The 24,797-nt window shown below is 41.1% G+C and overlaps 1 protein-coding gene across 4 annotated transcripts in view; it reads left to right on the top strand.

Moving 5' to 3' along the window:
* GPAM (glycerol-3-phosphate acyltransferase, mitochondrial) overlaps positions 1-24,797 on the top strand; it is a 59,351-nt gene that overhangs the window by 22,351 nt on the left and 12,203 nt on the right. For 2 of the 4 annotated variants that reach the window (XM_047702096.1, XM_047702095.1), the window contains exons 2-13: positions 4,134-4,264; positions 5,437-5,559; positions 9,057-9,130; positions 11,603-11,716; positions 13,435-13,581; positions 14,695-14,791; positions 15,422-15,558; positions 18,133-18,232; positions 18,580-18,792; positions 20,910-21,023; positions 22,306-22,391; positions 23,125-23,240. In XM_047702096.1, the coding sequence (XP_047558052.1) occupies positions 4,163-4,264; positions 5,437-5,559; positions 9,057-9,130; positions 11,603-11,716; positions 13,435-13,581; positions 14,695-14,791; positions 15,422-15,558; positions 18,133-18,232; positions 18,580-18,792; positions 20,910-21,023; positions 22,306-22,391; positions 23,125-23,240 (1,423 nt within the window). In that variant the 5' untranslated portion in view covers positions 4,134-4,162. Of the gene's footprint in view, positions 1-2,116; positions 2,484-4,133; positions 4,265-5,436; positions 5,560-9,056; positions 9,131-11,602; positions 11,717-13,434; positions 13,582-14,694; positions 14,792-15,421; positions 15,559-18,132; positions 18,233-18,579; positions 18,793-20,909; positions 21,024-22,305; positions 22,392-23,124; positions 23,241-24,797 lie in introns of those variants that run through there. The other 2 variants (XM_047702094.1, XM_047702093.1) reach the window with 2 other exon arrangements.

Below are 24,797 nucleotides of genomic sequence, written 5' to 3'. Positions count from 1 at the left end.
ATCTTTCCACTCTGATTTGTGGGAACAGAACTATTCCCTGTGCTGTGCAAGCTTTGGTGATTGTTCTCGCCCTCTGTCTGGGTGGCTTTTTCCCTTGCCACGGGTAGCTTCCTCACACTCACACACTTAATCAGCTGAAGACGAACAAGGCCTTCTGTAGGTAACCAGAGCTCCTCTTTCACTGTATAGTTCTCTTCTCTCCGGCACTCAACCCCCAGCTCCCACTGTTTTGCCTTTCCCAGTCTCCCAGCTCTATTTCCTCAACGCAGGGTGTCTGTTTAGCTCTTCCTTGATTCTCCTTTCTGCACTGCTTCCTGGCCACTGTCTCAGGCGGTAAGCAGAGGCAATCAGAGTGCTCACCTCATTCATCTGCTCTCCCTTATGAACCACTGTTCTGCATTTCTGCCTATTTATTTACTTTATTTAGTTGTTTTAGTAAGAGAGTAAATTCAGTCAATGTTGTTCCATCTTGGCTGGCTAGACTGGATTACTATAAATGATTGTTATTCTGTTGATAAAACAGATTGCTGTGTCAACTGTTTCCAAAACAGCTCCCATTAGGTAACCTGAAACATCTTGCACAGCAATCCACATCTCCTGCAAGTACAGTACATCCTTGTGCAATGTGTGTTACAGAAGAGTTGCCTATAAATAAGGTCTGTGTAAGATAATCTGATTTTTCCCTCTGCCCTCCATTTGCATTCCTGCAGTGCTCTCTCTACATCATTTCTCATCACTTTTTCTTTAGCTATGACTTCAAACTCTGAGACTTTCCTTTGTCCCCGCCCCCTTTTTTTCTTTTTCGCTAGGGACCAGTAATCTATACACAAAATGTCATGATGTTGGGGGATTAGAATTCATTCCATTCTTGTCAACACAGTCCTTGAGTACTCAGTGCTTAACTCAGAGTTAAGGTCTGTGTGGGGTAGAATAGAGGCAGGCTTCAGCTTTAAACCAGCTCAGTCATTTTTTTCCCCCCATATGAATAGCTACTTCTACAGTTTTGGATTGTTTTAAAAGGCCACCTCTGCATTTTGAGATGGACTTAGAAGTAGAAAGTTCAAGAAAAGGAATTCTTGTTTTCCTTCCTGCTCCTCAGGTTCAACAATATTTACTGAGTGTTTATTACAACAGTGCTATTGTATTAGCTAAGAGACTGAGACAAGTCATTGACATTGATGATTTCATAACGTTATGGAAGAATGACATATATTGATAAAGACCCAAGGTGTGGCACTGCAGTCAATCTGTGAGCTTTCACAGAAGGGTGTGATTACTGAGGGCTGGAGAGATTAGGGTAGGTAGGCTTGGAGACCTAGTTCAGGAGGGAACTATGGAATTTAGGAAAATGTGGTGTGAGCACAATTAGGAGTATGGGAGCCCATGGTTTGAGGAGGGACAACCAGAGAGGCTGGAGTAGGAGCTTCTACTGGAGAACAGTGGGGGAAGTAGAGGAGGTCTTATGTGCCAGGCTTGGGCATTTGGGCTGTGAGAGCTCTGATTTTTGATGGGAGGACATGGAAGGTATGTTTCCATGAGAGGGTTAGGGTTAATGTGTGCAGAGCTGATGAAGACTGGTGGCAGGGGTGTGAGTTCAGGGACTATATTATGACTTAATCATCTTTGTATTCCCATCTGTTGGTTCAAACTTAATGCTTGTTGCTAAGGTGCGTGTAAAAGGTGATCCTTTGCTTTCCAAATTACTAATATTCTTGATAATCACTGGCCTTGTCAATGGCATGACGAATATTGTGAAAGAACTTCTTTGTGCCCCATGAAGAATTAAAGGTAGGCAAATTTGGACTCAGGCTCTTTCAAGCCTCGTTTCTCTTTCAACTCATTCTGTTCCAAGGCACTCAGCCATTGTTATAGAAATTACACAACAGGGTCGCTCCCAATCCCCACCTCCCCCAACCCTAAAAATTTCGGCATATTCTTACAAATCTCCTAAAACAGACCACACATGCACACGGGAACCAAAGAGCCCAAGCGAACATTCCCCAAAGAGCCTGAGGCCGGGACAGACTTCCAGATGTGCAGAATCGACACAATGCAGCCCGAGCCGCGCGTACACGAGCGCGCAGCGTGCGCGCGCACAACACCTTCACGTGACTCAGCACCGAGGCAGAGTAACCGATTAGGCACTCACTCTCCATTATTGCCCCACCGGGCCCTGGCGTGCGCAGGTTCCACGCCGATCCGCACGCGGAGCCCGGGAGCACCGCCCCCCCAATTCCGGCGCCCACGGCCTCGCCGATGCTCCGCTCACTGGCGGGCGCCGGCTGCGTCATCGGGACGCGACATTGCAGCAGCACCGGCGGAGACTTGAAGTGCCGGCAGCTGCAGGAGCGGAAGCCGGAGCTGGCGGAGCTGCCGGGTGCAGACCGCGAGGGCGACAGCGGCTGCGGGACGCTGCTCGGGCCCAGAGCGCCGCGACAGGTGCGTCGTCGCCCTCTCCGCTGGACCCGGCGCCACGCCGGCAGGTTGTCCATCTCCCCGGAGCTGCAGGAGCCCCCCTGAGAAATGGGCCCGGCTCGTGCTGGATGGGGGTCGGGCTGCGGCATGGGTTCCCCTGGGCGGGACCGAGGTTCCTGTGGACTGAGTAGCGTACGCACCTGAAGGCATCGTGGGGGCATTGGCTTTCAGGCAGCTGGGGCTTGTGCTGGGGACAATCCCATGACACTTACCCAGTGACTGGCCAGAGCGCATGCCGTGTGCCAGACGCTGTGTTAGGCGCGTTATAGGTACTGTCCAGCCCTTCCAGCAACCCCAGGAGGTAAGATCTATCATAATATGCCCATGTTCCAGATAGGGAAACCAAGGCGTAGAAGTTAACCAACTTGTTCAAAGTCAGCACAGATGGTCAGCAGTGGGGGATTCGAACTTGTGGATGTTTGGCCTAAGAGCTGCTCCCCCTATCTCTGTTCCTTTAAAAGCCCAGAGTGGGTTCCCCTCAGCTAATAGTCTGGCGCGTCCAGATTTCGTTTTAGTTCTCGACCTTGGATAAACGCTGTAGGGAGGGAGGAGCGAACCGTGACTTCCTATTGGCACCGGACTCTCCCTCCACTACTCCCATCGCTGGGGCCAGCAGCGACTTCTTTTTCTCAGGCAGCAATGGAGCTCCCCCTGTTGTAGCTACATTCTGCTTGTGAAACTGATAGCTGATTTATTTCATAATAGTGAAGAGCTTTCAGGCCAGGTGCATTGCTTTGCTATCCTCTCAACTGGCCTATTATGTTAGGTTGATGTCATGTTAATTTGTTAAGGACGTACTATATGGTTGTGCTGAGAATAGTAGTTACCGCAGCAAACCCATATGGGAAGTAACGCTGTTACCCCGGACGTGATCTTTCAGAGTTTTAAAGGAATAATTTAAGGCAGGGTGAGAAATAGTCAAAAGCTAAAGCAATTTGAGAATTATGTTAGGGAGTTTTTGTATTTTAGGTTAATCTCTGCTTTCTTTAGCAGTTCACTGTTAATGAACATTTTCCATTAGGGTACGAAAAGCCTTATTGAGAATGATGAAAACTTTTAAATCAGATATTTCAAGATGGCGTGGTTTTGATTTAGAACTTCGTAGGTGTATTAAAAGTGCAAATATCATTGCACTTAAGGCATCGCAAGAAAACTGAGAGTTTAATTCACTTTAAGTGGGAAACTCTAAAGGTTCCCTCTTTGCCTTCACCATTTTTACACTGCATATTATGTATGACCAAGAATTCCCAGCACATAATTTTAAAAAATTATCTACTTGTGCACATATACGTAACTTCTACTTAAACACATACCTTCATCCTCCCAGGAACCTCCCAGTTGTTAATGCAAATAAAATAATTCTTTGTCACCTACCTCAAATAAGCTGTTATTTACCCTTGCACGTTCGTGGCTGTTTTGTTCAGGAAATCTAAAGTTACAGATTTTGATTAAAAAAAAAATCAGAATGGTCTACCAGAGTTGCTGAGTTTAAACACATCAAAGTCTGCTTTTACACGTTGACTAAACATGGTGCACATCCACCAGTAGTTCATTTGACATCGTATGATGGATCAAAATAATGTTGAGGTCAGAATTTTGAGTTTTGGTCTTTACTCTCTGTATTAGTCATTAATTTAAATGGCATATATTTTTTATAGCACATGATTTGGGAGTTACCTTTTGTGACATGGATGAATCTGCACTGACCCTCGGCACAATAGATGTTTCTTATCTGCCAAATTCATCAGAATACAGTGTTGGTCGATGTAAGCATGCAAATGAGGAATGGGTAAGTTTAATACAAGTTAGAAGCATTCAACCTAAAGATGTTTGTTTCAGTATTGTTTATGAAGGTAGCTGGAAGCGACATAATATCAAATAGAGGTTAATAGTTAAAGAGACTTCCTCCAGCGTTAGAAGATATGTTTATGGAGCCTAATATTTAAACATTCTTAAGGTTTTTTGTTAATTGGGAAGAAGAAATCGGGTGGGATATTTAAGCACAGTGATTGTGTTAAAAAGCAAAAAACTTTGCAAAGAAAAAAGAACCTACTAGGAGTTGTTTTGGGTAGTATACTTATATAGATACTTTCTGTGTCTATTTTCTGTAATAAGTATGAATCTTGTAATGGAAATAAGGGTTTTTAAAAAGATAAAAATAGGAAATTTAGTATGAAAATCAATTCAAAGGACTTGCATTTTGTATTTTTTTTTCTATTTTGACATAATATGTCATGTTTAAAATATTTCTTGAACACTATCTACTTTATATAAAAAATGATGGGAAGTTTTGGGATTTTTTTTACTTATTTTTGAGAATGTTGTTATCAGTGGGATATGAGCAACTAATGAGCAAGTTGTTATACACAGCTTAAAATATTTTACTTTGAATAAAAAACAAGGTAAACTTACATAACATTCCTTTAGCCTGACAACAGAGTTTAAAGTTTAAATCATAGAGTTTAAAACCTAGCTGTATGTATTGTCCAATTAGGGTCAAATTCTGCTCCTCTGTTCTAAACATTTTGCTCATCGAGTTCATTAGCTGTTGATATCCCAAAGCTAAGGCTTTGTACTACTTTTGTGGGAGTCTGTGGTTGAAGAGGAACAAGATTAACTGTTAGCATATGGATCCAGGAGTCTGGTTTTATTCATCCTGCTGCTTTCACGGGCTTTTTAACCTTGCTCAACTGGTTTTGAACCTCTGAGTGTGCAGCAGTCCTTGCTGGCTACTACTGTTCTTAGGTTCTCAATTTTTGCTTGTGTTCCAAGTTTTGTTTCAAGTGTTGATGATGCAGGGGAGTAGTACCATGAAGGAAAATCACTCTGAGAAACTTACTACCAAACAAAACCTAAGTGTAGGTTTCTCTTATATCTGAAATATCTTAGTTTTCGAGATCAGGTGGACAAATACGGTTCTTCTGCCATTCAAACACTTTTTCCCCCGTTAACATTTTTTAGGGTGAGTGTGGTTTCAGACCTACTGTCTTCAGATCTGCAACCTTAAAATGGAAAGAAAGCCTAATGAGCCGAAAAAGGCCATTTGTCGGAAGATGTTGTTATTCCTGTACTCCTCAGAGCTGGGTAAGAATGTTACTGCTTGTTGACCTTTAATAAACAGAGTGAAATTCCAACTATGTGTGAATTTTATTATTGGATAGTCTTAATGAACTTAATTCATTTTTTGAACTTCAGCCCATGTTTATAAACCAAATATTCCAAGTAGTGATGTCGACTCAGTTTTTTTTTTTTCCATTCATTTACTCAGTAAATAGTGGTCAAACAGTTGATGCTAAGTGATAATTTGGTTCTTTTTTAGTTTAGTTAGTTTGTTTGTTTTTTTAAGAATTTATTTATTTGAGAGAGAGAATGGGAACACACTTGAAAGAGGGAGAGAGGACGAGGAGGGAGAAAGCAGGGGGAGAAGCAGACTCCCTGCTGAGCAGGGAGGCCAACAACAAAGGTTTATTTTTTCAGCTTAGTATGACTTCAGAAGAGCAGATCTTACTTTTAGATCAGTCTTCTTTTTTCATTTTTTATTTTTAAGTTCAATTAGCCAATACATAGTACATCATTCGTTTTTGGTGTGGTGTGCAGTAATTCATTAGGTGCTTAACACCCAGCCTCATCAATTGCATGACTTCCTTAATTCTAAAGAGTTGGTGGGAACCTTTGTATAACTTCTAGATGCTGAACTTTCTTTTTTTCTTTTAAAAGATTTTATTTATTTATTTGACAGAGAGCAGAAGTACGCAGAGAGGCTAGCAGAGAGAAAAAGGTGGAAGCGATTCCCCGATGAGCAGAGAGCCCGATGCGGGGCTTGATCCCAGCATCGATCTGGGATCATGACCTGAGCCGAAGGCAGAGGCTTTAACCCACTGAGCCACCCAGGTGCCCCTAGATGTTGAACTTTTGACTCACGGTTAAAATCCTAGTGAGATGAGCAAGAGATAGCAGGACAGAGTGAAGTTTTAAAGCTGTGACTTTGCCCCACTCTCCTTTTCCTCAGTTTCTGTTAGGGGGGATGGATAGGGAGGGTGGGTGTCTGTTGACTGTGTGATAGTGAGGGTTGCTTACTAAAATCTTAGGATGGGGGTGCCTGGGTGGCTCAGTCAGATAGGCATCTGACTCCTGATTTCTGCTCAGGTCATGTTCTTAGGGTTATGAGATGGAGCTGTGCATGGAAGGGGCTCTGTGCTCGGCATGGAGTCTGTGGGTTGTGCTTGAGATTCTCTCTTACTCTCTTCTCCCCACTCAAACTAAATAAAATCTTTTTAAAACATAAAATAAGGGGTGCCTGGATGGCTGAGTCCATTAAGCATCTGCCTTTTGCTCAGGTCATGATCTCAGGGTCCTGGCATCGAGTTCCAAGTCGAATCTGCTTCTCCCTCTCCCTCTGCCTCTCCCGCCTGCTCGTACTTGCTCAAACACACACACGCTTTCTCTCTCTCTCAAATAAAATCTTTAAAAAAATAAAATGTTAGGATGAAGATTTTAAATAGAACATGTATAGATTTGTTTGTATTTTGGTGAAATAAACACACGTCATGCAAAATCTTCCACATTACAGTGTCGTATTTGAGAAGAGTCAGTTGGATGGAAGGCAAGCCTCTGCTGGTAATTTGCTAGGGGGATGAGTTAGCCGAGGAATGTAGAATCGAATTTGGCTGTGTTCTTGGGCAGTACAGTTACCTTTTAAAAGGTATACTTGGATGTTAATGCTTTCTCTGGGATGGGCCAGTTATCAGGACAGAAATTCTGCCATTTGAGTGCCTTTCATTTATAGACATTATATGACCTGTGTGGATAGCTAACCGTGCTGTGTGAATTTTCTTCTCAGGGTCGGCTTGGCAGGAGGTAGAATTCTGAGTGCTATAAAGGGATTCACTAACTTGGGAAAGATTTGTGTGGGACCCAAGCAATTTATGTTAAATATTCTGGTCTGCTCAAGAATGTCTAAATTATAAATATTGTTCCTTTTAAATCACAAGTGCCTTGTTGTGGGAATTTGGTAGAATTGAATGACCACAATATTTCTAGTCTAAGAATAAGGCCAGTTCAGATTAGTAGGCCAGTAGAAATATAATTTTTTTTTAAGATTTTATTTATTTGACACACAGAGAGAGATCACAAGTAGGCAGAGAGGGGGGAAGCAGGCTCCCCACTGAGCAGAGAGCCGGATGTGGGGCTCGATCCCAGGACCCTGAGATCATGACTTGAGCCGAAGGCAGAGGCTCAACCTACTGAGCCACCCAGGTGCCCCAGAAATAAAATTTAAATAAATGATTATATGGCTTTTCTTTTTAGACTGGCATCTTATCTAATTCTAATTTCAAATACTTAAAAGATCAAAATAATACCTTGACTTTAATGTGTTCTTTTTTTTTTTTTTTTTTTTAGAAGATTTATTTATTTTAGAGAGAGAGCACACGGGCATACATGCATGAGCATGGGGGAGGGGCAGAAGGAGAAGGAGAGAAAATCCCAGGCAGATTCTGTGCTGAGCACAGGGCCCAACGAGGGTTCATCCCAGGACACCGCAATCATGACGTGAGCCAAAACCAAGAGTATGAAGCTCAACCAACTGATCCACTCAGGCGTCCTGACTCTAATGTGTTCTTAAATCAGGAGAGAGTATAGGAAATTATCTGGTGGTGGTAGTGGTGGCAGGGGTGTTTTAGGGTGGGCACAAAGGAGTTGTATAATAAATGATTTTTTGTTTAAATACAGTACCTGATGGGGTTGAACTTGATCTTAAAGTTCTTTCATGACATGTTTATTTATAATAATTTTAAACAGTACTTTCATAGTAATTTTTTGATATTTGCTACCCTTTCCCCTTCTCTGATATCCTGTTTCCTCATCTTTAAAGAGATTCCACGTAAATATTTCTACATCTTCTATTGAAGGTACATTATGCTTTTCCAGGATTTATTTGTGGAATGTTAACCTTTTTGTCCACACTGATAAAACTACAGACTTTCTCTTTCCAGAAGAGCTATCTCTGAGTTATCCTTTAAGGTTTCCTGTAAAGAGAGTGACCTTTAGCCATACATTTTCCAATTAAGTAAACAGTCATTTTAGAGAAATAAAGACCGTACTTTTTCGACCAAGATGTAAATTTGAATATTAAAACTGCCCTCAGCCTCAATTTTCCTGTCTGTAAAATGGGGATGATAATTATTGTGTCAGGATTATTGCTATATTTAATAACCTAATGATAACTACATGGTACTTAGCATGCTATTTTTGCATTTGGAGAGCACTGAAAACTCCAGTATTCCCATCAATGATTTAATAAGCTCTCCGTAGCTTCAACTCTTTTGGGTTAGAGGTAGGGAGTGAGGCAGGAAAGGGAGGCAAAATTTCCTTTGCAAGGTGGTAAGCCTTATTTCTGAATTTTTGACCTTCTTTGAAGACTAAAAAATACTTTTCAATAAAACATAATTTATCTTCATCTCTTAGATTTTTTTTTGAAGCAGTCCTTAACTTTTTACTTAATAAAAGTTATCCAGTAATGTGAGCTCTTCACCAGCCATCCGGTCATATACTCACGTCTACATTTATTTTGTTTCATGTAGGATAAATTTTTCAACTCCAGTATCCCATCTTTGGGTTTGCGGAATGTTATTTATATCAATGAAACTCACACAAGGTAAAAAGAAATTTCTTTTATTTCTAATACATCACAAAAGAATAACTATAATAATCAATGGCTATACTCTAAGAGGAATTTCTTCATCTTTTTGAGAATTAATAGAATTGAGTTTCTGACTCAAGAGGTGTTATCTAAAAATCAGAAGCAGCACAGCCCCCTGAGAGATCAGTTACTATTACTACTATGTAATTATATAGTAACTATTTCATGAGAGTGTAGATATCACTTTCTCTTTTTATTTGCATATTGATTTTATATCTGAAGTGTGCCAAAACATGATAGAGATTTATCTGAGGAAAGGGTAAGTTCAAATGTCTTATGATCTATTATTATTATTTTATGCTTAAAAATTGAAATCAGCCTAATCTATGGAGTTTTAGAAGATGTGTTCCTGTAGTGAGTAAATTTTTTTTTTCATTTTATTACTAGCTTAAGGCTTTCTTTAGAATTCTTCCAGACATCAGGCACTTGGGAATGGGCTGTTAGGCATCCCAGTGAGAGAAAAGAGGCTTTGTTTTATGTGAATCTAGGCTAAGGGATAACGGATGGGGGAGGGGAGGTTGTATGAATGTCTGTGAGGCAGGAGAGAATGACAGCCAAAAATACTGCCTGTTCTTATAATTAATTCTAAGAGTGAATGCCTGGAAAAGGTCAGCGGTAGGTTCAGGTGATGAGACATGCTTGAAATTTTGTGAAAATTGATCCAAGAAGTCAAATACTTAAATTTGAAGGCTTTCTGCTATTACTGATCATATTTTGGTGATGAGATCGTGAGCCTGACAATACCTGCATATAACAGGTTTTTTTTTTTTTTAATAGAACCAAAGTCAAAGGACTTATGTTTTCCTGTTCCCACGCTACCCTTCTCTCTCTGTCTTAAATTTAAAGGAGAGAAGAGAAATTCTAGCCCCCTGATTTTTTTCCCCCTTTTTTGACTTAAGAACCTAAGAAAAGGGATCTCATAGAGTGTCTTCTTGTTTATGTAAGTAGCCATTTTATGTATGAAGCCACAGGGTCCATTTCTTGTCCGTAGTTAAGGCAGCTAGGAAAACAAAGCCTGCACTGTACGGTCTAGGTGATCTGAAACCAGTCCGAGTGACGAGCTGCCCTGTGTAGCTGAGCTGGCTACTTTGCTTCTCTGTGTGTGACATGAAGCAAAGCCTAGATACTTTGCCGCACACATACACAGCTTTCAATCCATTGCAAATGGATTTCATGGAGAGCTGGGACTTCACACATTCCAGTAACTATTGTGAAAGTGTTCACTCAAGGAAGTATTTAGAATTAAACGATTAACATAGTGGGTCAAGTTTGCAGAGAATTGAGTCAAGGGAAAGGAGGTGGAAAAAGAGAATGTCAGGAAAAGAGATGAAGGAACTAGTGATTCATCAATAGTTCTTCCCCCAATTACTTTTCCTTAACTGAAGGCTTTTCAAAATTCATGAATTTATATTTGAAATCTGTCCATTTGAATGTCTTTATGGGTGAAATGATAATGAGGCATTACGTAATCATTATAAATGTTTTCAAATCATTGCATGTGAAGGTTTGTGACATTGTTATTCTGAGGTCTCTGTCCCCAAGCCCCTATGTAAATAACGTAGTTATCAAAACCAATGGAATAGGTCCTATCCATTAGATATGTCAAATGTTGGGGGGAAGAATGTAAGAACTTCTGGCTTCATAAGCCCAGTGTACAAACGTTTAGACCATGCTTTAGTTATCCTTGACTCCTCTCAACTAATCAGCTTTGTCAATTCAATATGAGAGTCAGTGATGACCTTAGATTAAAAAAAAAAATTACCTTTAATAAAAAAATTGGCCCTTCATTAGGAAAGACTTCTGAATGCTCTCTTTATAATTCATAGCTCTAAGTTATATAGCTTATGTATATAGCATTCAACATACTTGCTTTTTTTTTTTTTTTTTTTTAAGATTTTATTTATTTATTTGTCATAGAGAGAGAAGCGAGAGTGAGCACAGGCAGACAGAGTGGCAGGCAGAGGCAGAGGGAGAAGCAGGCTCGCTGCCAAGCAAGGAGCCCGATGTGGGACTCAATCCCAGGACGCTGGGATCATGACCTGAGCCGAAGGCAGCTGCTTAACCAACTGAGCCACCCAGGCGTCCCTCAACATACTTGCTTTTAAAAAAAGTATTAATAAGACATCTTTCTTTCTTTTGCTTTTATGTTTGGTTAATTATTTGGCAGAGTAACACCTTTCAAACATTTTAGTACACAGATTCCAAGTTTAAATTTTAGTTGAGAGTACATGAAAGATACAAGGAATACAATTGTCTGCATAGATCATCCTGAACTACTAAGGAGAATTTGCTACAGGAGAACACCAAATTTCAGGAATAGATGAAACAAGGCTTTGCTTTTACAGCGTGGAAACTGCTGAGCAAGTCAATCAATTTGTTTTAGGTCTTCCTAGACTACTTCTGTGCTAAATCTTTTTCACGTTGCAGGCACCGAGGATGGCTTGCAAGACGTCTTTCCTACGTGCTTTTTGTTCAAGAGCGAGATGTCCATAAAGGCATGTTTGCCACCAATGTGGCTGAAAATGTACTGAACAGCACTAGGTAAGGGTGGGGATACTGTTTAAAAGGGAAGAAGCAGGGATGAGGGGGGCAGGAGAGGGAGTAGGGTAGGAATTGCCTTCCTTTATTAACCTTTAGTTTCTCTGGGACTCTGTTTCAAGAGGATTCCCATTTCCAAATGTTAAATGTTAAACTTCAAAGGAAAGCAAGGAAAGGTAGGAGAACAGATGGTTTTGGGAAAAGCAATCTTGTTTTATGCATTAGCGATTGAATGGATTAGTCATATGTGAAGGTGAGTTGGAATTCAGAGATGCACATATTTCCAGTTCTCTGTTAAGTTTTCTGTAATATGAATGTTTGGGACATTGTGTTTCCTGTCATTACAGCCAAAAGAGAAACACATTTGCTATTTCTGTCAAATAGTTATTGAGTACCTAGGCACAAATTCTTGTGCTAGGAAATCCTTACTAGAAATTTTAAGAGAATAAGATTCTGTCCTTGCTCGCAGATTAGCTTGCTTACAAGTGGGAGAGTTATCCGATTTGAACTCACGTGGAGTGGGGAAATAAATCATTCTCAAGTTTAGGCGCTGGGCTCTGGGAGTTGGCATGAAGATCAGTCTCTGATCCGCCTCATTAGTGTTGCCGTGGTAGATGTCTACCTGGATTTGGGGAGCCAGAGGCCGGAGTGGTTTGAAAGACTGCTTAGAAATGGAGGCCCTGTAGTGTGGCTGTTGAGGCCCAAACAGTGGTGGCATATAGTAGGTGCTCAATAAATATTTATTGAATGAATGAATAAATAGTCGATAATGGAGATTTAATAATCTTTTCAATTACTTGTAAAAAATTCCTGTCCAGGTTGAAATAAAGGTATTAAAAGAATAAGCCTAGGGTGCATCAGTGTCCAGTAGAATAGTCTTTTGTATTAATGACTTAGGGAGCTATGTAGGGTTTTGCTGTGTGCTGGTCTAAAATCAATAGCAACAGAGGGAGAAAATGTAATTATTTGAAACCCTTTGGGTTATCGTATATTCTGTTTTTCTAGATAAAAGCCTCCAATATGTTTCATTCCATCCAGATGTTTTGACTAGCAACTAGGATATTAAATGATTTAAGGAGGTTTAACCTCATGTGTTCTTCCCTAAGTCACATGGAAAATGTACAAAACTAGATTAAATCGTACCTCTTACTTCACTGCTTATTGCTCTGTGTTGTTTTATCTTGAGATGTGCCTTTCTGAAATTACAGGGTTGATATGGAAAAACACATGTAAATATTTATGCCCCTCTTTGATCCTTCCTAAAGAGTTTTACATATCATTCTATTAATAGAGTCACCATAAATGAGTAATACAGTAGGTCTTTAAAAGACAGATCACACCTTACTTTGGCAGTGGATTTTGGTTAGATACCTCTGAGTTATATACCTAAAGGGGTAACTTTTCATTCTCTCCCCTCTGCAGAATATCTGGAACATTCAAATTCATGTAGCCATTACCCAGTGAATTTGAGTTAAAATTTTTTTTCTTTTTTTCTTAAAGCTGCCTTCCACATTCCTCAGGGATTCACTGATTTAGGAATATAGTATCCTTAGTATTTATCAGGCCACCAAACAAAACATATCTAACTTGAGCTTATTTTCATGTTAATCACATATTAAGGAAACATATTTCATTTTGTGGTTTATAGCTATGATTTAGAAAATACTGAATGCAGAATGTAGCATAGAGCCAGTTACATTGTCTTTCTGTTTTCCGTTCAGAGTACAAGAGGCAATTGCAGAAGTGGCTGCTGAACTAAATCCTGATGGTTCTGCCCAGCAGCAGTCAAAAGCCATCAGTAAAGTGAGAAAGAAAGCCAAAAGGATCCTTCAAGAGATGGTTGCCACTGTCTCACCAACGATGATCAGGTACTCAAAGGCAAAGCAAAAAGCTTTCAGTGATCCCATCCTGTTCTGAGCAAACAGGGACTGAACCATTGGACTTCCCTAGCACAATGGTTTTGGTCCAAAGGAAGTTTGGACATATTCTGATGTGAAAATTCCTTTTTATTTATTTTTAAAAATTTTTAGAAGATTTTATTGATGAGAGAGGGAGAGAGAGAGATCATGAGAAGGGGGTAAGGGTAGAGGGAGAAGCAGACTCCCCGCTGAGCAGGGAGCCCAGTGTGGGACTTGATCCCATGCGGGACTGGATCCCATGCAGGACTCGATCCCAGAACCCGGAGCTGAAGGCAGACACTGAGCTGAAGCTGAAGGCAGACACTTAACTGACTGAGGCACCCAGGTGCCCCAAATTCCTTTTTATATTCTTGTTCAGCTTCTGTGGGAAGTAGCCCTATGGTAGGCTTTAAGGTGCCTTAATCTTTCTTAATTGATAGCAGCCATTGTATAACTGCTGACATCTCTCTAGACTTGTGAGCTAGGTTTCACATATCCATATCTTTTTTTTTTTTAAAGATTTCATTTATTTACTTGACAGATCACAAGTAGGCAGAGAGGCAGGCAGAGAGAGAGAGGAGGAAGCAGGCTTCCTGCTGAGCAGAGAGCCCGATGCGGGGCTCGATCCCAGGACCCTGGGATCATGACCTGAGCCGAAGGCAGAGGCTTAACCCACTGAGCCACCCAGGCGCCCCCACATATCCATATCTTAAACGGAGTGGTTTTATACTGCTTTCTGCTCGCCTAAATACTCGGTTGAGCTGGTTGATGATTCACTTCTGAAGTGTAAAGTGTGCTGTTTGAGTGAAATGTAAGATTTTAGTTTGTAATGAATAGATAAATAGAAATGTAAGATTTTGATCTGTAATAAATACATGTATCTATGAGGATGCATGTGAAAGTCAGCTCTTTAATCCAGTAGTTCAGGTACACAGACATACACACACACTAAGTTACTTAAAAGCGCTTTTAGGTTGAAGGTTCAGAAACTTAAGTAGACAAAAGTCAGCTCTCTCTAAATGTATGTATGTACATTTAATTTCTTTTTCTTTTTCTTTTTTTTTTTTTTTTTTAACTTTTTAGATTGACGGGATGGGTGTTACTCAAGCTGTTCAACAGCTTCTTTTGGAATATTCAGATTCACAAAGGCCAACTGGAGATGGTTAAAGCTGCAACTGAGGCAAGAACTTGTGTGATCTGTCGTTCTGTTGTTCCCACGTTCCTGGAGTGAATTTAGAGTTCTTTTGTATGGAAGTGTTCTCTTGTGTCCTGTGTGCATCCATCCTATTTGGAAGATTTCCCGCATATGACGGGAGCACAGTAGCTGGGCATTTGGGGAAGGGTGAGTAAAGGAGGACCCACCAGTAGTGTGCTGGATTCCTTGTGTAAGTTACCGCAATAACTCCGAAATTAACTAGAGCAGTTGGTGTTTACAAATGAAGAAGTAAAAGCACAGGTAGGTTAAGCTTTCCCAGTCATGACTAGTGAGTGACTGCCCAGGATTTCAAGCCAGACCAAGCTTGACTTTAAACCCTCTGCCCTTTTGATGTGATCAGGGCTGTCCCTCAGAAGATACATAAAGGCTACTTCAATTCTTGGTTCCCAGCTCTTTTTTTTTCTTTATTGTGGTGGTGGTTGTTTTCCGCGAAGGAAGTATTAAATTGGAAGAAGTTCATATTACTGGAAAATGTTTTTAAAGAATGAGTCATTGATCAGCCAGTGTTTGAGAGATTCTAACCAAAAAGGAAGTTGCAACGTGTGATTGAAGTTCACATTTGAATTTTAAATTTGGCATTTTTTCTTTTACTAGATGAATTTGCCACTTATATTTCTACCAGTTCACAGATCACATATTGACTATCTCCTGCTGACTTTCATTCTCTTCTGCCATAACATCAAAGCACCATACATTGCTTCAGGCAACAATCTTAACATTCCCATCTTCAGGTAAGACCAGTTTATTTGGAAATTTAAGGTATGGAAAAGATTATATTTTGAATTTTTGGTGTTTTCTTTATACATTTTGAAACATAGTAAAGATGACATTAGCTTTTTTTTGTTTTCATTGTAAAAGTAATGTTCATTGTGAAAAATCTAAAAGGTACCAAAAGCATTAAAACTATCTCCGTTATTTTTGTATTTTATGAGGGTTACTTGGTGAACTGTGAGTACCTCAACTTCATGGGCAATATTTACCAAATGGCTAAAAGGCAGTTAGAAAGACAAGATAGCAAATCACTGTGTCAGGCGTGGCAGTAGGGAAGGTAAGGGTCGGGTATGGGTCACTGTGGCGGCAAAGAGTAAGTAAGAACAACCATACTGTTAACTCTGACCTAATAATTGAGTAGCGCTAGAAACATGTCACCACTATAACATGACAAAAAAGTGTATTTCAGAGGTTTTCAGGAGAATGCAGTGCATTCCTTTCAGAGGAAATAGTAGGTAGAGAGGCCGAGAGATTCAAATGCATGGTACGGTCAGGAAACGGCAGATGATTCCGTAGGGTTAGAATGCGGGATGCAGTGGGAAGGGTCAGAGGCTAGAAGTGGTCATTGCATACGGTGTGAGAGCTGGTTCAGAACAGTTTTTAAGCCAAGAGTTTAGAGTGTATCCCATCATTGAAAAATGGTCAGCTTTGCATTTTGAAAAGTCATTCTGCATTGGAGGGTTAGAGATATTCTGACTCTATTATAGCAGCTGAGGCAAAAGATAATGAAGGGTTAGATTAAAATCTGTAGAGATGCTCCTGGTGAGGAAAGCGTAGAGTGGGAAAGTGTTTAGTAAGTTGAGTTTATAAGACAAAATGCTAGTCCAGAGACGGGGAGATGCGGGAGGAAGGGAGCTGGGTAGATAGAGGGGCTGATCACCAGCGGGGAGTGGGTGAGGCGTAGATTGAGGTGGTTGGAGACATCGAAGGTTCAAATTCCAAAGCACAGAGCAGCCGTGACGTCAGCTCTGAGCAATAGGGGGTACGAGGAGGATGGATTTACAGTAACTGGAGGGCGAGTGGACTGGAGGGGTGTGCACGTAAGGTCTCACAAAGTGGCCATGATGACTTGTGTGTGCCGTGAAGTCTGAGCCTCAGCCTCACAGTCCAAGGAGCTCCTTCCTAACCCACTGGCTCAGAGCTCTGCGGATACCCAGACTCACGGGGATGGCTGAAGGGAAGGCATTGGTTCGTGTAGTCAGCTGATACTTACCCTGCTGTGCTTCAGGCAAGAGTGAAGAAGTTACGTAATCTTTGCCTTCAACTAGTTCGTAATCTGGGGACTATAGACAAACAGCTATAATGCAATGCAATACACCCCTATGGGGCAGACATGCTTCTCTAGGGACGAGAATAACTGTGTTTACTCTCCTGGGGGCCTCTTCCCATTACTGGGAAACTGGGAAGTTGCATTAGAAAGTCACCAGACAGTTGGTAGCAGGCATAGACTTAGAGCCAAGAGGACCATTCCTTTCGGGCTTTAGGGAGGTCCTGCCCCATAATATAATAGTTTGCCTTTCCTGTCATCAGAATGACTCCTGTACTCATTCCCTCCAGGTTCTCAGCTTACAAGTGCTTCTGGAGGGATCACTTCGAAATGGATGTTAAAAATCGATAATTTCTCATAACCCTTCCCTTTTCATGAGCTCTGTGCCAGTCGGTGCTTAGCTCATCCGTCCTTCAGATGCGACAGTTGATGACCTGGCCTGTTTGTTGGCAGCTGTCTTTTCAACCCACTTTTCAGTTTCTGTGGAAGGTTCAGCTCATTCATTATGAACTTTTCTATAGTTCTGCTCTCAGAGAGTGATAGAAGATACTGAAATTATATAGCGATATGATATTAATACCACTCTATGTGAAAAGCATAAGAGGAGGCTCTGAGTTTGGAAAGGTTGCCTTAAGTATTATAAAGTTTCATCTCAATATCAAAACCTGTCACTGTCATAGAAAGAACCATGGGATTGAAAAAAATCATTTTATCCCTGTGTACATGCACATTGAAGCACATTTTTGTTTCATGTTTTGGGGAAATGGTTATGCTTGGTTTTGGTTTGATAAAATTATCCTTGTCTCAGAGACACTGTCTAATGGTACTTTCTTGAGAAAATTTCCCCAAAGGACCTTTTGTAACATCATATTCGTTTTGTAGTAAACGCGAAAGGCAGATTTCAGGATGTCTTACAATCAGTGTCCTGAGATCCTGGACCGTTTTAAACTTTAGCAGTATTTCATCATCCTCTTAAAATCTGTAACCCCACCTTTTCAGGGTGATATCTTGTACAGACTTCTTTCAGTTTGGAACAGACATTAGTAGAGCTTCAGTGCATGAGGTGGTGTTCTAAAGGCTGATGAGTGATGCAAATGATGGAAACATGTCAGTAACATGGAGAATGGAGAAACGGTGATATTTTCACCGTCAGCAACTCAAACAACACATGGTTTATATTCCTATGGCTTATGTTTTGAAGTAACTTGGAATTTGAGTATTCTTACATTTTTCTTTATAAATAAATGATGCATTCTTCAATTTATAGTACCTTGATTCATAAGCTTGGGGGGTTTTTCATACGACGAAGGCTGGATGAAGCGCCAGACGGACGGAAGGACATTCTCTACAGAGCTTTGCTCCATGGGGTATGTACGGTCTTCTGTCATCCTTAAAGCTGCTATAGTAGTTACCATAGTAGAAAGAAAAACAGACTTGGCTGAGATTTAAAAAAGAAATAAACCTTATTGTCTATGTAATTATTGTTTGGGTAGGAAGTTGATGGTTATTTCCTTTATCACCGAAACATAGCATTGGAGGAGCTGGCTTGCTATTATTCACGTTGAGTAAAATATTTTGTCAGTGGTGAAGTTAACAGGTTTTTGTTTAAGATTTAACTTTGCTGAGCTTATTCTAAGGAGGGAGGTCTTGCATTCCAGCTTATGCTAAGTTGGGCAGTCTCGAATTCATGGTTTACATTCTCCTTATGCTCCAGCATATAGTTGAACTACTTCGACAGCAGCAGTTCTTGGAGATTTTTCTGGAAGGCACGCGCTCTAGGAGTGGAAAAACCTCCTGTGCTCGGGCAGGACTTCTGTCAGTCGTGGTAGATACTCTGTCTACTAATACCATCCCAGACATCTTGATAATACCTGTTGGAATCTCCTATGATCGTATTATTGAAGGTCACTACAATGGCGAACAGCTGGTAAGAGCACTCCCTTTCCAAACATCTTCTCCATTTTCAAGTTGTTTTGCTTTTAGAATTTGCTTTTGGAATCAACGAGGCAGTTTTAAGACAATTTAAAGCACTGTAGGAAGCATGGCAGAGTGGGCGTGGTGAGTAGCTTCTGTCAATTGTGTCCATCTGATTGGTAGTGCTGATGTGGCGTTTTCCTGCACATCTTCTATATCCATTCATCTCTCGGTAGCTACGTGGGCTGCTTCCATACTTTGGCTGGTGTAAATAATGCTGCGGTAAACATGGGGTGCATGTAACCCTTTGAACTAGTGATTTTGTATTTTTGCGGTAAATACCGAGTAGTGTGATTATGGGATTATAGGGTAGTTGTGTTTAATTTTTTGAGGAACCTCCGTGCTGTGTTCCACATTGGCTGCACTAGTTTGCATTCCCGCTAGTGGTGCAAGAGGGGTCCTTTTCCTCCCCGTCTTTTTTTTTTTTTTTTTTTTAAAGATTTTATCTATTTATTTGACAGAGAGAAAGAGAGCACAAGCAGGCAGAGAGGCAGGCAGAGGCAGAGAGAGAAGCAGGCTCCCCACTGAGCAAGGAGCTGATGCAGGGCTTGATCCCAGGACCCTGAGATCATGACCTGAGCCGAAGGCAGCGGCTTAACCCACTGAGCCACCCAGGCGCCCCTCCTCCCCGTCTTTGAAAGACTTGTTTCTTGTGTTTTTGATGCTAGACGTTCCGACAGATGTGGTATCTCGTTGTAGTTTTGATTTGCATTTCCCTGATGACATGTCTGTGGGCATCTGTATGTCTTTTATGGAGAACTATCTGTTCATGTCTTCTGCCCATTTAAAAAAAAAAGATTTATTTATTAATTTATTTGAGAGTGAGAAGATGCATGGAGGGGCTTGGGGAGAGAAAGACGAAGAGGGAGAATCTCAAGCCAACTCTGCACTGAACATGGACACCAATGTGGGGCTTGATCTTATGACCCCAAGATCATGACCTGATCCGAAACCAAGAATCGGATGCCTAACTGACTGTAGCACCCAGGGACCCCTGCCCATTTTTAATTGGATTATTTGTTTTTTGGGGGTTGAGTTAAGTTCTTTATGCTTTACATACTAACACTTTATTCTTTTTGTTGTGTATGTAGTTGCAGATATCTTCTCCCATGCAGTAGGTTGTCTTTTAGCTTGGTTGAATGTTTCCTTTGCTATGCAGAAACTTTTTATTTTCATGTAGTCTTAATAGTTTATTTTTGCTTTTATTTCCCTTGTCTTGAGACATATCTAGAAAAATGTTGCTGTGCGGTGTCAGAGAAATTACTGCCTGTGCTCCCGTAAAGGACTTTTTATGGTTTCAGGTCTCATGTTTAGGTCTTTAATCCATTTTGAGTTTATTTTTGTGTATGCTGTAAGAAAGTGGCACAGTTTCGCTCTTTTGCATATAGCTGTCCAGTTTTACCTTCACCATTTGTTGAAGAGAGTCTTTTTCCCATCGTACATTTTTGCCCCCTTTGTTGAAGAGTAATTGACCAAATAATTGTGGGTTTATTTCTGGACTTTCTGTTCCATTGATCTGTGTGTCTGTTTTTGTGCCAGTATCCTAGTTTGCAGTGATTTTTTGTGAATGGCATAAACTGTGTACTAAGTGAATTAATGTAAAGTGTTCTGGTTTTCATTGACCAAACTGCCTCTCCCAATAAGAAGATTACATCTATTAGCATTTTTGCACGCTAAACATTTTATGACAGGTCTCAGTCAATGAATATTTTTCTTCTTTATTTAGTGTTGTTCTTTACTTAGTGTTTTTCTTTGCACAAACCTCCAGCTTCCACTAAAAAAATAAATGGCAGGTGCCTGGGTGGCTCAGTCAGTTAAGCATCTGAGTCTTGGTGTCGGCTCGGGTCATGATCTCAGTGTGGTGAAATTGAGCCCTGCGTCAGGCTCTGCACTGGCTGGGGAGTCCGCTGGAGATTCTGTCTCCCTCCCTCCATGTGTCTTCCCCACACATGCTCTCTCTCTCTTTCTCAAATAAATAAAAAAATCAATAAATAAATGCATTTTTTTGGATAACAGAATACCCGTTAACTGTACTTCTTACCATGCTATTCTTTCAAAATTGGAATTTAGGGAAAACCTAAGAAGAATGAGAGCCTTTGGAGTGTAGCTAGAGGAGTTATCAGAATGTTACGAAAAAACTACGGATGTGTCAGAGTGGATTTTGCACAACCATTTTCCTTAAAGGTGCGTATCTGTTGGAAGGAAGCAGTGTTACAGCGTTGGCAAGCTCTGGTTGGAAGACGTGGGCTCTGTTCCTGCCTCTGCTGCCTCCTCTCCGTGTGACCTTGGTTTCTTCTCTGAAGACTATGTCAAGAATAGCATTTCCTAAACTTTCCTACCAAAGTATGCCTATTGACAGAGGATAGTATATGTCTGTCTTTGGGAGCAGCCAGGGTCAGCATTTGTTGCTGTCGTTTCTTTTTTAGTTGATGAGAATTCTGCATATCGCTTTATGATGTATGTCGGTATTTTATATTATATTTTAAAATTCCCTTTAGGGAAAATTTTGTAAAACTTACCCCTAAAATCTGGGTAACATTGACCGTCTAGGATGATGTTCTCCTGAGTGGAATCCACACGCACACATTAAAGGGAGAGCGTCATTCTTGTGCAGAAGCCTGGTGCTGGGGGTTCCCTGAGGTCCTGGCGGTTTTGAATTCCGAAGATTTTCAAATTTGTGAAGGAGAAGGAGAAGGATGAGTAAGGGAATCGGGAGCCTGTGATGAGGAGCAGAGGTCCTACTTTTCCTTTTGTTCCATTCTTAGTTTTACTTCTACGATCCTAACTGCCACGCTGCATGCTTTCTGGTCTTCCATGCTTTCCACTTTGAGGAGCCTCGTCATTCCTTACCACTTCATCTTTTTTAAAACTACCGCACAACTTCTCTATATTGTTATGATTGGCTTTTGGATTGAGGTTCTTTTGAATATTATGTGACCCTCAGGTCGTCAGAGTTCCTTTGAAAAGCATGGTTGTGTTGCTTCTTACTATATTGGGAATGTCAGATAATTTTGTGTAGATGTGAAGAAAAGTTAAGTGTTTTCCTTTAACTTTTAAATAATTTTGTTTAAGGGATGCCTGACTGGCTCAGTTGGTAGAGCACGTGGCTCTTGATATTGGGGTTGTGAGTTCAAACCCCACGTTGGGTATGGAGCCTGCTTAAAAAAGAAAAATTTTAAAACTTAAAAAAGAATTTAAAAAATACATAATTTTGCTTAAGCATAACTGTCTCATCTTTTGTATCATCATCAGTCCTTAGATTTCATGCTTGCCAAAATTCCGGGAGTCGTTTTGCACTTCTGAAGGTAGTTTAGGATGTAGAAAGTACTCCTGCTCTGTAGCATGGCTCATTTTATAAAGTGCTCCCTTTTTACTGTTTGAAGAGTGAATCACATTTAATATACATAAGCAAAACAGGGAGAGTTAATGACTGTGTTGTGTTCCCCCTTCCCTCCACCCTCCCCAGGAGTATTTAGAAAGCCAAAGTCAGAAACCTGTGTCTGCTCCGCTCTCTCTGGAGCAAGCCTTGTTACCAGCTATAATTCCTTTAAGGTAAGTTCTGTGGAAATTTTTTATACTAACTACACTGTCAGATACCTGTTATTTCTGGCATTGCGGAGAAAACTAGGTTAAGTTTATGAAGAGTGGGCTCCTTCTCGTCTGCACTTCCTCACTTTGGGTAACTTTTCTCTTGGTCTGATAGAGGACAGTGAAGTGACAACATTTTCATATCAGTCTGGAGGTTTTTGATTATTTGCTTTATAACATCTTTTTGATTGTATGAATCAGGAGTTCTTATTCGATTTATGCTTTTGGATGTTGGAACTAAATTCCTTCTGGTAGTAGCTTAGGTTATGCATATTGTACGTAAGTGTAGCATATAAAAGAGTTTTCCCGTGTACGTTTCCCAGAACTCGAGTTAAATTGTAACTTAGAGAAATTAAATATTAAGCCCCTCCCCTAATGAGTTCAGGTGTCACATTTTTAGAAATGTTTTAAAAAGAGGTATCTTGCGTCATGCAGTTTTTTTGGCTGGTGGCTTTTTGGAGGTGATGTACCAGTAGATTATTTGGTCCTAACTCAATAAAATCTTTTGGTCAGGAGAGTGTATTAAATATAATAACGTATATCATGGAGGAAAATAATGCATTGAAATAATCTATTTGCTCTTTACATTCAGAATATGTAGTAATTGAAAGTATTTAAGACATTTATACCTTAGTTCTAGGTAGTTTGCTTCTAAAAGAATGTGGTTGTAGAGTCTAATTAAAAACAATCTTTTCAGACCCAGTGACGCTGCGGACAAAGATGCAGACCCATCCACGAACGAGTCCAGAAATGTAACAGATGAGCCCTTCCGAAGAAGACTGATTGCAAATCTGGCCGAGCACATCCTCTTCAGTGAGTACAATACCAGACCCTTTGGTTCTGCGGCCCAGATCCAGCATGGTGCGGGGCACACACCCTGGGTTTGGAATCTGCTGGAGTCCGCTTCTGCTGCTTCTCCTCCTACTATGCAGGTGGTGATGGGAGGGTGTTAGAGGGTGACGCCGGCGGGGGTGAGGTTTGAAGTAAGCACGTGAAACATCACACGCAGCGCTTGAGAACTCAGAGCCGCTCATAGGGTCAGTCTTACGCTTTTTAAAAAAATAGTCCCGTCAGAATGATTTATTGCCTCTGCTGTTCATGAATTTGTTTCTTTGAACTAATGAGTGGTGTGGCATCTAGGTTTATAGTTGTGTGTCCGTTTTCCTGCTGACCCCACGATTATTTTTATCCCGCACATATCGAGGGGCTGTTCTGTATGTGTAAAGCTTCGTTTCAGTCGTGGGGACTACCCAGGGAAGAGCTGGCAGTTCCACCTGAGCCCACGCTCGTCTGGCTGGCGTAGCTGGGCACAGGGAATCCGAGCGGAAGTGAGCCAGAGCAGAGCGAGTTGTGCGCAGAATTCGCTTTCTCTGAGCCCCAAATGCCAACACGTGTCATGTCGTAGAATCTGCTTCAAAATCGCCTGGCAGTGGCTGGCACCTTGGTGCACAGCCCAGGTGGGCTGTCCTTGCCGTCCCCTGTGCCTCACTCCCAGGCTGGCCAAACTCTCCGCACTTGCTGGCGACCCCATCGTGGGGACATCTCACCTCCTCTGGCTCCCGCCCCTCCAGCTGCTCCTGCTCCCGCTTCACGGGAGGTCGGGGTATTCTTCCTTAAAAGCACCTCTGTTTGTTTCTCTCTACCCAGGTAACAGGAATGTGGCCGTCTGGCCTCTAGAAGTATTTTTTTATGGTTTTTGTGTTGCACTGTTTTCCATTTATAACACAAACATTCATTCATGTTTTTAAAAAACTATAAGTAGGGCGCCTGGGTGGCTTAGTGGGTTAAGCCGCTGCCTTCGGCTCAGGTCATGATCTCAGGGTCCTGGGATCGAGTCCCGCGTTGGGCTCTCTGCTCAGCAGGGAGCCTGCTTCCCTTCCTCTCTCTCTGCCTGCCTCTCTGCCTACTTGTGATCTCTGTCTGTCAAATAAATAAATAAAATCTTAAAAAAAAAAAATTAAAAAAAATTAAAAAACTATGGGGGCGCCTGTGTGGCTCAGTGGGTTAAGCCGCTGCCTTCAGCTCAGGTCATGATCTCAGGGTCCTGGGATCGAGTCCTGCATCAGGCTCTCTGCTCAGCAGGGAGCCTGCTTCCCTCTCTCTCTTTCTGCCTGCCTCTCTGTCTACTTGTGATCTCTCTCTGTCAAATAAACAAATAAAATCTTAAAAAAAAAATAAAAAATAAAAAACTATAAGTATTCTTCTTAATGGCTATGAATATGGTACTTGGTACTGTTTTTCATTTTTTTAAACACTGGAGACAATACTCAATGTGAGTGAAATATTCATGAATTCATTGTCATCTCAGAAAATTCACACATGGTGTGTTTATTTCAGATTATTCCTTAGATGTTCTCGTATTTGATTTAT

The sequence above is a fragment of the Lutra lutra genome, chromosome 14 (assembly GCF_902655055.1).
Source record: "Lutra lutra chromosome 14, mLutLut1.2, whole genome shotgun sequence".
NCBI lineage: Eukaryota > Metazoa > Chordata > Mammalia > Carnivora > Mustelidae > Lutra > Lutra lutra.
This window is presented reverse-complemented; position numbering and strand designations above follow the sequence as displayed.